Source organism: Lethenteron reissneri, chromosome 30, assembly GCF_015708825.2.
Source record: "Lethenteron reissneri isolate LAM-NWPU_2019-01 chromosome 30, ASM1570882v1, whole genome shotgun sequence".
NCBI classification, from domain to species: domain Eukaryota; kingdom Metazoa; phylum Chordata; class Hyperoartia; order Petromyzontiformes; family Petromyzontidae; genus Lethenteron; species Lethenteron reissneri.
Window position 1 is genome coordinate 8,163,638 of NC_083808.1, and position 15,984 is coordinate 8,179,621.

At 44.5% G+C, this 15,984-nt stretch overlaps 1 protein-coding gene across 2 annotated transcripts in view; it reads right to left on the reverse strand.

Annotated features, from left to right (window-relative positions):
* The window catches only part of LOC133349486 (ephrin type-A receptor 4-like), a 62,215-nt gene that overhangs the window by 19,150 nt on the left and 27,081 nt on the right, over nucleotides 1-15,984 (reverse strand). For both annotated transcript variants that reach the window (XM_061562980.1, XM_061562982.1), the window contains exons 5-10: nucleotides 13,059-13,448; nucleotides 11,200-11,324; nucleotides 8,765-8,924; nucleotides 7,347-7,452; nucleotides 4,883-4,950; nucleotides 2,675-2,800 (exon numbers count right to left, since the gene is read on the reverse strand). In XM_061562980.1, coding sequence (XP_061418964.1) covers nucleotides 2,675-2,800; nucleotides 4,883-4,950; nucleotides 7,347-7,452; nucleotides 8,765-8,924; nucleotides 11,200-11,324; nucleotides 13,059-13,448 — 975 coding nt within the window. The remainder of the gene's footprint in view (nucleotides 1-2,674; nucleotides 2,801-4,882; nucleotides 4,951-7,346; nucleotides 7,453-8,764; nucleotides 8,925-11,199; nucleotides 11,325-13,058; nucleotides 13,449-15,984) is intronic.

Consider the following 15,984-nt stretch of genomic DNA (forward strand, 5'->3'; position numbering starts at 1 on the left):
CATCCAACAGGGAAATAGTATATTTACACGTCAACGATGATTTGATTGAAAGCGCTTTGTCAATGCACTGCTGGATGAGGGCTTCCCCATGGCATGTTGGTCATGGAAGGTTGTTTGGCCATACTACACGCTGGTCAGTGATGTAAGACATGGTCGGGAATCAAATTCAGATGACCGAGTTGCTGCTGCCTACTTTATAGACTCATACTCCTCTTAGGTATTTTCGGTAAAGTCACGTAGGTAAAAAATAAATATTATTATTATTTATAAAAAATTTATAAAAAATAAATATTTATTAAAAATAAATAATATTATTATTTATTTTTTACCTACGTGACTTTACCGAAAAGACCTAAGAGTATGAATCCTTGCAGTCACAAAAGCTTCAAATCTAGAATTAATACTTATAGACTGTATGTTGAGATATTTGTTTGTGATCGGTACTGCAAAGAGATGTGTCACACTAGTGTAAATGTTAAGGTTAGGTGTGGGCCACCTCGAGCAAGTTAACCCACAATAATCCCTTTAGTCGCACAAGTTAACAGTTAAGGCAGCAAAGAGAGTGCCCCAAAGGCTTGCGCAGAGGCAGATTAATGCCCCGGTTTCACCCCAGGATACTCTCATAAAAAAGCCATAGCTCTGAACTCACAAAGAATTCAAACCCCTGTACCAGAGCCAGTGGAAGGCTCATTGACTTTCATTGAGCAATTTTTTAAACAATGATCTTAAGAGAGAATTTTGTGGTCTAAACCTAATTTTTTCATGTTTTACGGCTGCAAAATACCCTCTTGGCTCAGTGAGCTGGCATTAAATCCATCTTTTTTTTAGGTCAAGATTTTTTTTTTACGGAGGTTGACTCATTCTAAAACGAGCACCTCTCTTCGCAAGCGCTTAGAGTGACACGGAGGCAGGAGAGTGAGGTAATGACCCACCCATTTCAGCAGCTGTCCAGTAACAATCAAGTTCACCATGGTAGCCCTGACCCCCGTGACACATCAGCATCTCAACAGGACTGTGATTGCGAGCATCCTTCGTGGCGTTAATAAAATCTAAGCGTGAGATGTCATGCGTGTATTTTATTTGGCATTTATAAAGTGTGCTGAGTATAATTAATTCTGGTGCACACAAATGATGATGTGTGCACATATATTGCGTGTTTCAGGATCTGCATCAGCATATTTTGACCAATATTTACATTATGTGCATTTTGCTTTTCCAAAAAAACTGTGTGAGATAAACAAAACGCAGATGAATGAACTTTTTCAAGAGTATGTTTTGCATGTTACACTATTTTCTGTTTGTTTATTAATGTATACACCTGGACCTAAATACTGAGAAACTTGAAAATTATATTTCATATTTAAAATCTGCCTAATTATTGAATTACCGACAATGCTCAACAACAGTGCATGATGAGGATTTTTATTGTTTTTGTAATTTATGCACCTAAACATTTAAACCAAGTCAATCCTAGCATAGAGCCAGGCTTGGTTTGGTTACCGATCGCCCCCTGTTCTGTTTCCATGTTATGAAATCAAACCCAGGCTGCTAGGATTGTAATACAATGCGCTAATCAGTACCCCACCACTTCCTATATCTTACATACCTTTGCAAACAGAAGACAAAGATCTCCTGTATAGCCTTAACAGACTGTTTGGGCAAGTGCTGTTATAGAGCACCTATGAAAGCCGGCACAGCACACGAGGGGGTGGGTGGTCAGCACCACGCCCGGCCGCCTTTGTCTCCCCAGTGACGATGTTTACATACCATACCAGGGACTTATTTCAGGTTGAGTCGATCTAGGGGCGGGCCAGGACGGGTTCAGATAATTATCGTCACTAGTGTTTACCATGAGCGGGAATCAAACCCGGGTCGCCGGGTTCGTAGCGCAGCACGCTAACCGCTACACTAACACTCTATGCACACGCACGCACACATACACCACACTCTTAAGAAACACACGTCCCAGCAGTGTCAGTGATCTCCAGGTGGAAGGAGTCACGGCTGCAGGTGTTGTGCCCAGGGTTGGATTGACACAGGGGCCTTATACGGGGGCGGGTGTGGGGGGTGCAGTACAAAGCCTCGGAATTTGAGAGGCCACAAAAAATGTATACACAATGCTTGGAGCACAAGACTGCAGCACTGCCACACATCCTATCGTGCAAATTGGTCATTGAAGCCGTGGCATAACTGCGTGCATTACTGCCAGTTGCATACCGGCATTAAAAGTTTTGTTCGTATTAACTTTAATTTAGATTTATAATTAGGACTTGGAATTTTTTGAAAAACTCATTAACTAAACAACCAAAGTTAGGAGCAATAGGGCATCTCGGGCACGAGTGCTGGTAAATCAGTGAAGGGAAGGAGGCCAATGCACAAAGAGGGGACCCCCAAAACTCTGACAGTAAAGCGTCCGCAGTCGTGGCGAGCGCTGCGCTGTGAACCTAGAGCCCTGGGCTCGATTCCCGGCCACTGTTCACATCGGTGACGACTGACGTCCGAACTGGTCTGGCTCCCCCCCCCCCCACCCCCCCACCCACAATGTGGTGAAGTATGGCAAAAGAACCCCACGACTGATACAGCAATAATTAAATAAAAACCTTCAACCAGCGGTCGATTGAGGAAGGTCTGTATTTGTTTTTGAATGTAGTCCTGGTTGCGGCGGCTGCCTTACCCGCTCCCACCACCCTCTGGATGGAAATGCACGAGACGGTGATCTCCTTGGCGAACTCGTGCACGGCTTGCGCGGGATCCTCGTACGTGTGTGGGTCCACGTAGGTCTTTATCCGCCGCAGTTTTACTGTTCGCGCAGACAGAGGGGGGGGTCCTCGTCAACTCGGCTGTCACAGTGCCAGAGCGTTGGCACACGACGAGAATGGCTTCGTTCAAGTCTAGCTGAGCTGTTTATACTTTTACAGGGGAGTTTAAATGCGTTCTTTGGTGATGCTGCATTGGCAGTGGTGCACAAATAAAAACAATAACTCAACACACTCGTCAACTACACTGTCTTAAAAGTGAAACATATAATTGACAATGTTCCGGGCGATTGTTCTACTTCATAGCACATAAAACATGAAGAACGGCTTTGCCATAAATGTTGCTGATTATATGTTTTTTATTTTATTTTAAGGCAGTGTTGTTGGCTAGTGTGTTGATTTACATATATTATATGTGGAAATGCTGTTGAAAACCAAAGTTGTAAATGTATGCCTATTCATTGCATGAATTTAAAGCATGTTCAGATACATTGCAAATCATAGTATGGAAAAGCAACAGATGCCAATCAGCCAAATAATCTGGTGAAATGTGTTTTTTTGGTAATTTCAACCTCCTCCGTATGAACTAAATTATATATGTTTTCAAATGACTCCTCTATAATTGAAACTGGTGGAGCAGTCTAGGAGGACTTCTCCAGACATACAAACATATCCTAGATTAGCCGCAGTTATCGTAGAGACTGTACCCTATATGATATTAACACAAGCAACTTTTACCACAAAAAAAGTCTGAACCAATCAATGTCCTTTACTTGGCTAGATGAAAACCCTCTAGGGACGTCAATTGCTGCTGCATCGAACATGCTCAGGAAACAAACAAAAAAAGTGATCTTTGTAATCATAGCACAATGTTTAGGCTATATCAACACAATGATGAAACTCCTTCTTGGTTCTTTCGGTAAAGTCACGTAGAAGGGAAGTAATAAAACAATACAAATAAAACATAATAAAACAATTCTCACGACGTTTCGGCCACAACGCAAGCAGCCGTCCTCAGGTGAAAACCAGGTCCGTCGAGGCGACAGAGTCTGAATGAAACAGCACACGAGCTTGGAGCATATATATAAGCTGGGCGCATTGACAAAGGAATTTGCATATCAAAAGGAATTTAGCATATTTATGGGAAATGCAGGAATGTGATAAGTACTGCATATGCATGTGCATTATGCAGGATTAACAGCATCAAAGGGAGCTGCAGTTACTGCTGCTGCAGCAGTTGCTGCTGCTGCTGCAGTTTCTGCTGCTGCTGCAGTTGCTGCTGCTGCTGCAGTTGCTGCTGCTGCACTTGCTGCTGCTGCTGCAGTTGCTGCCTTATCCATTTTAATATAACACTATGTATTATTCTACCCACCCTAATGTGTATCATACTGCTATATGTTTACTGTACAATTACAGTATTACAGTAACATATAGCAGTATGATACACATTAGGGTGGGTAGAATAATACATAGTGTTATATTAAAATGGATAAGGCAGCAACTGCAGCAGCAGCAGCAAGTGCAGCAGCAGCAAGTGCAGCAGCAGCAACTGCAGCAGCAGCAGCAACTGCAGCAGCAGCAGAAACTGCAGCAGCAGCAGCAACTGCTGCAGCAGCAGTAACTGCAGCTCCCTTTGATGCTGTTAATCCTGCATAATGCACATGCATATGCAGTACTAATCACATTCCTGCATTTCCCATAAATATGCTAAATTCCTTTTGATATGCAAATTCCTTTGTCAATGCGCCCAGCTTATATATATGCTCCAAGCTCGTGTGCTGTTTCATTCAGACTCTGTCGCCTCGACGGACCTGGTTTTCACCTGAGGACGGCTGCTTGCGTTGTGGCCGAAACGTCGTGAGAATTGTTTTATTATGTTTTATTTTTATTATTTTATTACTTCCCTTCTACGTGACTTTACCGAAAGAACCAAGAAGATGAATCCCTGCAGTCACGAAAGCTTTAAATCGAAATTTAATGATGAAACTGTCAATTATCTTGGTATACTTTACACTGGTACAGTGGCAGTTACATTTTTGTGCCCGTGTGCTCAACGTTTTTAGTTCAGAGTTTCCACCAACCGTTCACGTGTATCAGACAGGACCCCGTGCGTACGAAGGACTTACTGTGGCCACTCCAGAAGTTGAGTTTCTCTTCGTCTGGCACGTGACCTCCTTTTGTGTGTCGGCAACGTCTAACGGGAAGGAGGAAAGTTGCAGCTCTTAACCTCTCACCCAAAATGCCCAATGCAACGTTGTTCCTAAAACATTTTTCACAATTGCCAATTATATTATGACGACTAATGCTCCTACATTTATTTTCCCTGTGAAGCCTCGTTGAGTCTCAAGACTCTTTTCCAGGTGAGTCATTCCAAGGTTCGCACTAGATGGGGTTGCTGTTGCTATGCGTTTCCCAATGGACTAATTTGCAGGTAATCTTGCGGATTTGCCGTATTTTGGAACAATCCTTGGGCACACAACAGCCTGCTCGATATCGAATAACATCACGGGGTGTTTAACGTCCAGGTCCGCGCCTCTGGGCTCGAACCGTGAACCTCTGCACAACAAGCGGCGAATGGGCTTTCGCTCGGTCATGTCACCACCCCAGCAATTAAATAATTCATCACTCGCTTATTTCATTTATTTCCGCTTTCCCATGCTGGCAGGAAACCCCAGCTTGGAGCGAGTTCCTTTCATCGTAATGGTAGCAGCTACAATGCAGTAGCTGCGGAAGCAGGGTCGTACTGCAAGCATGCAGAAAAAGCATGAAGCAGGCATGGCATGGCTTAATAGCTATCTTAACCTTTTGCGCTCACACTCTCAATCCTATGGACTCTCGCAGACGACAATCCAATGGATTTTGCAATTCGTAAGCCTTTAATGCTAAAGGTTGACTATGAATTGGCACTAAATGTCTTCTTGGCTGATACTTGCAGTAAATAATAATATTAAAAGCGCAGTTTAATCCCAGTCAAGCAGCAATGTAAATTGCAGGACGTTTTACTGCATTGCGGTTCTCTGTAGCTCTTATCTTTGGAGATGACATGATGAAAATTATTGCCAATTTAGTTTGTATGGAAGGAAGGGGGTCGGGGGCACATTTTTTTTTCAACTGATACAAGGAACATTAATAATGCCACTATCGGTTCAGACGTCTCACATGAATATCCAGCTGTTAATATAATCTATCATGTTCGGGCAGCGCTTTATGTTTTAGGGCATTCGTTTTTCTAGTTAATGCCTTGTCACAAAGTTGATGAAAATAAGACTTCCCCTAACTTCAGAAGTTTGGGCTTCTTAAACAAGGACCATGAAAATATAACAATCCTACGAATATAATACCGTGCTAACATGAAATATAAATGTAAAATAAATCCACGTTTCAGTAAACACACCACCGTTATTATGAACCTGTCTCTTTGTGGTAAATGTGCTGTTTGAAATATGCGAGCCTTTTTTGGGTTACACACACACACACTGTGTGATTAGAAAGGAAGCCCGGATAATCTTGCTCTTGTTTAAACTCCACTACATTTCCTTGGGAACATATCCCCAGGAAGAAAAAGAAAGATCTCCCACATGTGTTACTTCGCAAACAAGTGAATAAATAGATAAGCAAATAGAGATGTAGCTCCTCGCCTGCAGTGGGCCATTCACTGCTTGTTTACACAAGCATGGAAGTGCCCCACTATTGTGAAAGCCGCGGCCTCATTTGTCTGGCACAAAATTGCCTCCACAGTTCCCACAGAGTTGACGCGCGGCGAGGATGCGTCTGCCGAGTTTGTGACCGATGGTGCAGCGCTTTCGATGGCGGTCCTCTGCGAGTCCTTGCAAAGATAAGTAATGCTCGAGGAGCAACGTTTAAGCTCGCGATGATGCAGTGGGTTATGTGTTTTTTTTTTACGCGATGTGCTTCGCACGGAAAGCAGCGTTCGCGAACGTTCCACAAAACCGCAACAAACAAGCTCTGTCCGAGACTGTTTCAAGAGCATCGAGTGGTGCGGCTAGTTTTCTCACGCACACACACAAAGACAAAGGTCTGCTGTTTAGCGTTACACACCACCACATGACTAAGTGCTGTTAGTGAGCACATATCAAAGCCAGAATGGCATACACTCTGCTGCCTTTACCTCCCCAGTGCTGATATTCGCACACCTTGGCAACTATTCATTTATGGCTAAATTACAAAGATTAAAAAAAGATCCCCGGTGTAGCCTTAAGAGACTGCTGGGGCAAGTGCTGTTAGCGAGCACCTATAAAGGCCAGCACGGCACACGAGAGGCTGGGTGGCCAACACCACGCCCGGCCGACTTTGTATCCCTAGTGACGATGTTTACACACCACACCAGGTACTCATTTGAGGCTGAGTCGACCTAGGGGAGGCCCAGGACAGGTTCAGATAATCGTCACCGGCGTTGGCCGTGAACGCGAATCGAACCCGGTTCGCCAGGTTCGCAGCGGAGCGCGCTAACCACTAAACTGCCGCTCCCCACATACACACATAGACACACACAGAGAGATGGGGGAAAGTGCTGGAGAGATAAGGGGATGAAGTAAAGGGGTGTTTGGGCGGTGGGTATGTGGCACATACCCTCCGCTGATGAAACAGGCGATGAAGAATATGAGCAGCAAAATCACCATGGAGACACAAGCCCCCAAGATGGTGATCTCCTTCATTTCTCCTGTCAGGGGGCTCGCTGCAGGAGACACGCGGCGGGAGAAAGGTTAGCAACTCCTTTTGAAAGTCGAGAGATTTATCTTAAATGAGATCAGCGACATGTGATCAATGTCTACAAGAAAGAGGAAAGCTTAAACCCATTTTAAAACTAGCAAAATTAAAATTCTTCCATTTTTATGTAGCACTTTCATTCATTATTATTTTTATTCCACTGCACTTTTGTATTTTTGAGGTGTGGGAGAGAGAGGTGAATTTGTTGGTGGATATTTAAAGCCACTTTAGAACGCCTGCTCATTCCAAATACACAATTCTCAAACACCATTTTTTTTAGACTTGACCTAGAGGCTGTTGTTCTCAGGTCATCCACCACCCTCAAACTACGAACTGTGTTTTCCACTGTGACAAATTTGATTGAACTATAGGCCGCAGGCTGTCAAGGCAAGCGTTGTTAGCGAGCGCCCATTAAGGTCAAAGTGCCACATCAGGAAGTGATTTAGCCAGCACCGCAAATACCCAGCCACCGCACTTCGGATCTTCAAAATACCATACAAATTTCAGGCTTTAGTTCACCAAGGTGAGGTCAACCGTGCATTCTTTTTGCCCACTGCCTCTGATGTGTATGGCCAGCAATAAAACCCAGCCACCAGGATGATAGCCAGGTGCGTTATAATTACACCACTGCTCCACGTGCTGCATGAACGCACACAGTAATGTTCAGCCCTTGATGCATCATGTCCACTGTGATGGATAACTGCCATACAATTCTTTGCATTAAAAATACAAATTTGGAGGGGCTGTTTTGACTACAAAAATTATATTAAACCTCCAAAAGAGTTTGCCTTTCCTGTTAATAATTCGTACATGAGGGTTAGTTTGCAAATAATCTTAGGGAATAAACAAAAATACACAAACTCACTAAAAACACAGAGAAGAAAGGAAAGAAAGACGAGAGATGAAGAGCAATAAATAGATACTGAGATGGACAGACTTGGTATAAAAAAAAGACACGCACAGAGACAGTATGGGAAAGAAGGTGACTAGAGGTGAAGAGGGACCTGGAGACAGGGAGACAGACAGACAGACAGGCACACAGTCCCATCAGGCAGACAAGCAGATCATATTCTTATCCTTGGTTCTTTCGGTAAAGTCACGTAGAAGGGAAATAATAAAATTATAAAAAATCAAACATTATAAAATAATTCTCACGACGTTTGTTTATTTTATTTTATTATTTCCCTTCTACGTGACTTTACCGAAAGAACCAAGAAGATGAATCCCTGCAGTCACGAAAGCTTTAAATCAAAAGATCACATTCCGTGAGAAAGAGGCACCTTGGCTGGTGGAGTAGAAAACCCGGGCGCTGTAGGCTCCGAAGCCTGCGGCTGTGCGCGCGCGCACGCGGAACGTGTAGACAGCGCCCGCCCGCAGCCCTGACATGGTTGCACCACGAGAGCTGGCCTTCACCAGCGTGCAGTTCTGCTCCTTCGAGTCCTGAATCGCAGTGATGCGCAACGTCAGATCGCGGGGCTCGGGTCCACGCCACAGCTTGCGCCGAAGCGGTCTGTTGCGCTTGCAACTCCCTGTGCAGTGGCAACGTGACAGCCGGCCTGGCGCCTCTCGGGTCTGTGTTTATTCGTTGTGTGGACATCGCCGCGTGGTCGGCATTCTGGTCGTGTGTGTGTGTGTGCGTGCAACCCATTTGTGCGTTCGCACATGAATGAGACGTTATCCCGGTATTGAATTGAAGTTCTGTGTTTGCCGGTCTGTGCATCGTGCGCTTTGTGGAGATTGACGTGACAATTTGCTCGTGGATTTCTACACGTGAATTATTACCGACATTATTTAAACAATACATAATGCAACTATGCCAAGTATAAAATACATAAAGCACATTTAATTTTGCACGTATATATATAAACAAACTTTTAAAATTACTGGAACAACTTGCTAGAAATGAAACCAGTTACGTGATTTATTTTACAACCAGTCCAATGGCATTACAATGACAATTGAGAATTGTGAGGTGTAGGTCTGCTCATAAATTATCGCCGAAATTGTGCCGAATCGTAAATGACAGTGATGCTTCCTTGAGGACCTCCCCTTTGCAGACCCTCCATGGTTGCAAATATGGTGCGACAAACGCCACTAATATTGTACACGCTCTGGAACATTGGCCCATGCGGGGGACTCCTCTTCCGTGGACGTCCCTAAGGACCGTGGGTTTGAGGGCCACTGCCATGTGAAATTGAAACAAGTCTTCACAGCAGTAACCTGCTGGGCTCCAATTGGAATTTAAAATGTGCACGCGATCATATAACATCTCTGACAAACCCTCTTAACCCTATACATTCCGCCCTACTTCTCCTCGCCGCCCCCCCACCCCCTCAAACCCACACCCCCCCCCCCCCCCACCACGATAGTTGTTATATGCAGACAAACTGAGGTAAAGGTTAGTTCCCTGGCCGAATGGTGTGTCTCGTATTTGAGGGCTTGCATGGAATTGCGACTGTCGGTAAATGTGAGACGCATTATACGGTAATTTCTCGAACTGTGTTATGGCGGTTTAAAAACCAAGCAAATTATGCCTGATGTGTCAACTTGTGTACAGCCAGTGCTACCCTTCGCAAGATGTCTACCCGTGCAGGTATCACAGTTACAATGAGGGACAAACATTATTTTGGCAATGAACTTTGCATCGTGGCAGCCTGGTATTGTACATTTCTGCCCATCGACTTGTGTGCGAGTAGTAGTGCCCTGAAGCAACTGTTCACTAAGAGCATCTGTCTCTATATTCCCAAATAAGTACAAACAAAAAACAATGTTTTCATTAGCATTAATGCCCTCCCACACTACTGTGGGTTTGATGACCTGTCAAGCCAGTTAGTTCGCGGTATGCTACTTCTTAAAAAATGCTTCATGCCAGATGGTCAGATTGATTAAAATTACACAGTAAGGGCCGTGATCATTTGATAACGTCGTCATTTAAATCATGCATTAACTTCATATGACCAACACATAAAAACAATGAAATGGGCACATGCCAATGGTAATGAGCAATATGAAACATTTTTTACTTGTATTTCACAATCACATCATAATTTTTTTTTTAAATTCCGACCAGAAGCTGACACACTGTGAAATATCAGCAAGCGGGCATTGCCATTTGGACTAAAACTAAGACGAGAGGCATCTGTGCATTGTGGGACTCCAGTTTGGGCCAGAAGATGCCTGCTCTCCACACCCCATTTGCGTTTGCAATTACTGCGGCCGATTTGCTCAACTGATGTGGCAGCTCGCTCAGAATTGTTGTCAGAAAATCCCCTGGGATGAGTCGCACTCCAATTTTTGCGGTAATGTGGAAACTCTTCGAAAAGATTCCAAATTCGCGTTTAAAATGTATCCCATGGGCTCTGGTGCAAATTCAAAATCTGTGCAGTTGTGCAGAGTGTTTAAAAATGCATGTGAGGTTTCAGATATATACGTTCTTATTTTAAATGTCTGGTTTAATACTTTGTTAACAATATCAATTCGATTTTAATTATATTGCTGCTTAGTATACAATTAGAATTGCAGACATACTGGATCAAATAATAGAACCCAAATCCATATTAACAAATATTTTATACACAACACTCTTTGATTATCCATCACGTAGCGTGATTTTCAGCACTCTCAAAATTAATTATTTGAGACCGATGCCAGCCAGAAAAAGGAAAATAAACATGGCAATGTACGACCCTGTCTCACTTCTCCATTAAGTACTGACCTTGTGGCAGCAGCTGAGTTCGTATTCCAAAATGATTCCATTTGGCTGCTGGGGTTCACTCCACGACAGCGTGAGGCTGTCCCGTGTCTCCCCTTCTTTCTGAATCACCAGGATCTCAGAAGGTGCTGGAAAACAATTCGCGTTATATACATATATATATAAATACGGCAGTATGGCGGCATGTTGCCCTGCTTATGATATACGCAAGCTGAAAGAGTAAACAAAATATTGTGGGTCTCATGCATGTGCTATCATATGTGACGCTTTTATAGCAAAGAGAATAAGCATTTATTATGTTTTCTGAATTGAGGCTGATTCAAATTCATGGGTGACTACCTGTGCTCACAATCACAGCTCATTCAGCCCATTTACAAACATACGCAAGTCTGCCTGGGATCGCCGGTTCAAGTTTATATAGCTGCCTAGCAATTTCCGCAGCACATTACCGATATACACTCCATGTTGTAAAATTAATGGTATAGACCCCGTGGTGGCTCCCTAATGTAGGGTATTGTCTAAAAGTGCCATGGGCCAAAACTGCCCACGGTTTTATTTTGTAATTTACAAACATTTACCAAGACCTCGTGCTGCCTGGCCTTCTCACGAGTGTGTGTGTATATGTGTGCGCATTTAGACGTAATGAATATTGCTGCAAGGATGTGGGTGTATTTTTTAATCACAATTTTTTTCTTTAACTAACATCATGTTAACCAGAGAGAACATTGCAAAGGAAATTGGTATAAAATGATACACAACAAAAGAAATATAAAATGTAACCATGCAACAGTACAAAATAATGAAATAATGTGTCCTCTTACACTTAAACAGACACTTGAAATGCATTAACTATAAATTTACATTTGGAATATGATAAACATGGCTTAATACAGAAGCACTTTATAAATATATAATTAAGTTAATTGGTATATTAAAGAGGTACATACATGTATTTGTATCTCAGTGTTTTAAATTGTTTTTGATTTATATTAAATCACACTTAACAAAGGTCCCAACTTTGCTACCAGATTTACATGATAGTAATAAGAAGTATCATTCCATAATTAGTGGAAGATGGTGAAATGTCATCAAGGAATTACTTCAGAAAGATGATACATCAGACCTCTCTTAACCAACACCACACAACGCTCCTTGTCACTCAATAGAGAATGCCAGACACTTGCAAACCATTTTTGTCCAGGACGTCCTTGCTGTATATGTCAAGGATGTCCTGTACAAAAATGTACATCCCACGTTTAGAATTTTAATATAACCCACACTGATTATGTATAAACCAATTCACAGTTGTCTTTGATAGCGTTTACCTATGTCATCTTTCCACAGATGAGGTCACAATGAATTAAATCATTCACTGTCATTCATCCTCTTTAGTAGTCTGCTAAAAAAAATCATGTTTTCTGGACACTGAGCTTCTTGGGTTATCACATTTTTTTCAGGATACTCCTCCTTTGTCCTCAAAGCTGAAATATTCCAAAGTAGAATGGACCCCGCATTTTATTTTGCATTGCCTGCATTTGGAGGCACAATCAACGGCAAAATCACACGGAAATATAAATCCCATCTATTGAGTGGCAGACATCGAATTTCAATATTCAGTTCTTTAACAAGCTCCCAGCTCTTGGAGCACGGAGCGAAACATCGGACATCAAGCCGGACACATTGGAGAGCTGTACAGTACAATCACGAAAACCTACAGGGTCGAATTGAACGGTAATCCTCGGCAGCCTGTTTGGCCACCATATATGTATATAGCCTATCACATTGTGACACCGAGCAAAGAATACCAGTGGCATATGCACGGCGTCGTACATCTATCACGGCACGGACGCGGTGATCCTCACCGGCCTGGTTGGTGGTGAGCGACACGGACACGACCTTGGGCGGCGCGGGGCTGAGCCGCGAGACCCCGTTGAGCGCCTCGATGCGGAAGGTGTAGTTGGTGTGCGCCAGCAGGTGCGCGATGGTGACGCCGGGCACCGCGAGGCCCTCGCGCCGCGGCAGGAAGCGCACGCTGTCCCCGCACGGAGCGCACGGCGGAGACGCAGCCGCCCCTGTCGTCGTCGCCGCTGTCGCGGCCGCCACGGCGGCTTCCCTGCCCCCGCCGCACGTCTGGCACACGAGGCGGTAGCTCACGTCGCCGCGGCCCCCGCTGTCCTGGGGAGGGCTCCACTCCAGGATCACCGACGTCTCGTTCACGCTCGAGATCACGTTGCGCACCGCCGATGGGGGGCCTGGAGGATGCCACGTGGTTAGCGAATGACGCCTTTGGATTTTCTGACCTCCTGTGAGATGCCAAGTGTGCCGAGCATGGTGGCCACAATGTGCCCTGCTGGTAGCGTGCTGAATAATCGAAGGTGTCATGAACATATGAACGATATAAAAGTATATATATTTTACCAGGAAAGGCCCACTGAACTATGTAGCTATTTTTCAGAAGCGACCTGGCCCCAAATGATAGCTCAATGAGGTGGCTTATCATGTGGACTTTTATCACAGCCAAATTTTCTAAATGCATGTTTCTAAATGTGGAGGGAAGAAGTGGAGGACCCCAAGAAAAATCCATGCGACCACGGGGAGAGAGACATGCAAACTCCAAATATGCAAGAGTCAGGGTCAGGATCGAACCCACGACCTCCTGCATACCAGGTGAGGTAGTTATTATCTGACTACCTCCGTTCTCCGTCTCTGCATGTAAATATAATCAATGTTTAGTCGATCGGCAAAGCAGCTTTCCAAACAAATATTTCCCCAGCAGAATGTGGAAACCAGCCCAGACTTCCCTTGCTTAAGCAAAGTCTGGGCTGGTTTCCACATTCTGGGTCTCATCAGAAGAGTCAGGCTCATTAAACAAATGCTGCTGGGTTGCCAATTGTTATTGGAAAGAGCACTGCATCTCAATGATCGGACACTGCAAACAAAAAAAACTTAGTTCCTAAAAGAGGTTGGTTAATTACCCTGACACTGGAAAATAATTTGTAGGACAACCACCTGCATATGCAGGATTGTTGTATGTATACAGAATATGTAACCGAGACGATTACTTGGTGGTTGAAATACTGTGAGGCAAGGATGTTATCCTGGATGTTTGAATGTTCGGCCCATGGAACACTGAGTAAAATTGCCGCAAGGCAATATCCAGCATCTGGCTAATGTCCTCTACATGTGTCTAGTATACGTGTGCCTTTGTCTTTGTGTATGAGCCTGTAGTGGTTCCAGCATAGTAACAAATTACCAGCATAAAAAAACAAAAGACCTTGACAGCAGCAATAAAACTTTTCTTTCCACTGTGACGGTGGCAATCAGCACGGGTTGGCCTGTTGTATGCAAAGTTTTAAATTTGTTTATTTTACAAGCCGTAACTGCAGGCGCTCGTGCAACCTTGTTCAGTTTAACAGATTGTGCAGTCAAGCATGTTTATGGCTCGCTGGAACACTTGTCCCGCATTAAGCCTTTACACAGCGCACCCAAAAAACTTGCAAACAGCCTTCCCCCAACTTCCACCCCAAACTCCAGCGCTCCCTGTTCGTTGGCACTTTCTTCCCCCATGGAGCTTTCTTCCTGTCGCCTTATTGTCGGCTTTACAACCACTGGCCAACGCATCGGTTGCTTTAATTGCTCCGTGTCATGAATGATTCGGAAGGGCTGTCCCTGAGACCTGGACAAATGGCAGACCGGGACTGTGGCTTTATGGGGCTTTTTATAGCCTCGGCCAACGTAGGCGAGATGTTTCAGTGAAATTCATGCTGAGCTCGGGTTTAGCTCGCCACAGCTTGCACGCAAAGTGATGCCACTGGAATTAAAATGTCTCCAAAAAAGGAATTGGATTGGTGACAGTGCATATTTAATAGGATAGTCTCTTCTTATGACATGGTAAGCACTCTTTGAAAAATAGTAAATTTTTTAACATGTCTTTTTTCGAGTAGAAATCGAAATCCTTTCCAGCGTTCCCTATGTGCCACATGGCACATAAAGCCCCATCATTAAACGGTCGAACAAATGAATTGTAAAATAGTCTAACAAGTTGCAGCTGTACACTTTAACCAATCGAGGTTTTGTGCCTTTTGCTTAAATCGTACACTTCTGTCTTGAAAAAGTTGTTCAATTGATGCAGTCATCCTTATCGGCTACTAAATCAAAGAAAAAATTCCACGCATGCATTGGAGACACTCTCATTCACCCCCTCCCCACACGGCCTGCTTTCTGTGCGAGAATATTTCCCCTGAAAGGTCCCCGCGTTGTTGTACCCACCGGGGCAGTGGAACTGTAGCAGCGAAAGAGAAGGCTGCTGGATGAGGACTGATGAACTCAGCAGGGTTCCCAAGCAAATGGATCCTCTGGACCGTGAATGAACAATTGGCGCAGTGCGTAGATTAGCACGTGGGGCCCGAGAGCCACCAGCCACCAGCCGCCCAGAAATTCGCTCGGTTAATCACAGCGCCCATGTTCATCCTCCCATCCCCCAACGCCGGCCGGCCACAAAAGCCAACCGGGGCTGACGTAAGGGACGTTGGAAGGGCGAAGGAAGGGCCGATTGCGCATTAATCACGGAGGCTGAGTGCTTGCGGAGTTTGTGAGAACTTTGTCAATCCCGAGGCGTTAATTGGCACGTGTTAGGCCGCGAAGTGCTCCGTTGTGTTGTGGTCTAGTGCCGGCTGTAGAGCGTGTGTGTGTGTGTGCGCGTTTGTGTGTGCGCGTGTGTGTGTGCGTGCGTGCGCCTTCCGGAAAATACGGTGACTTTGGCGAGAGGAGCCGGAGGAGGGGAGAAGC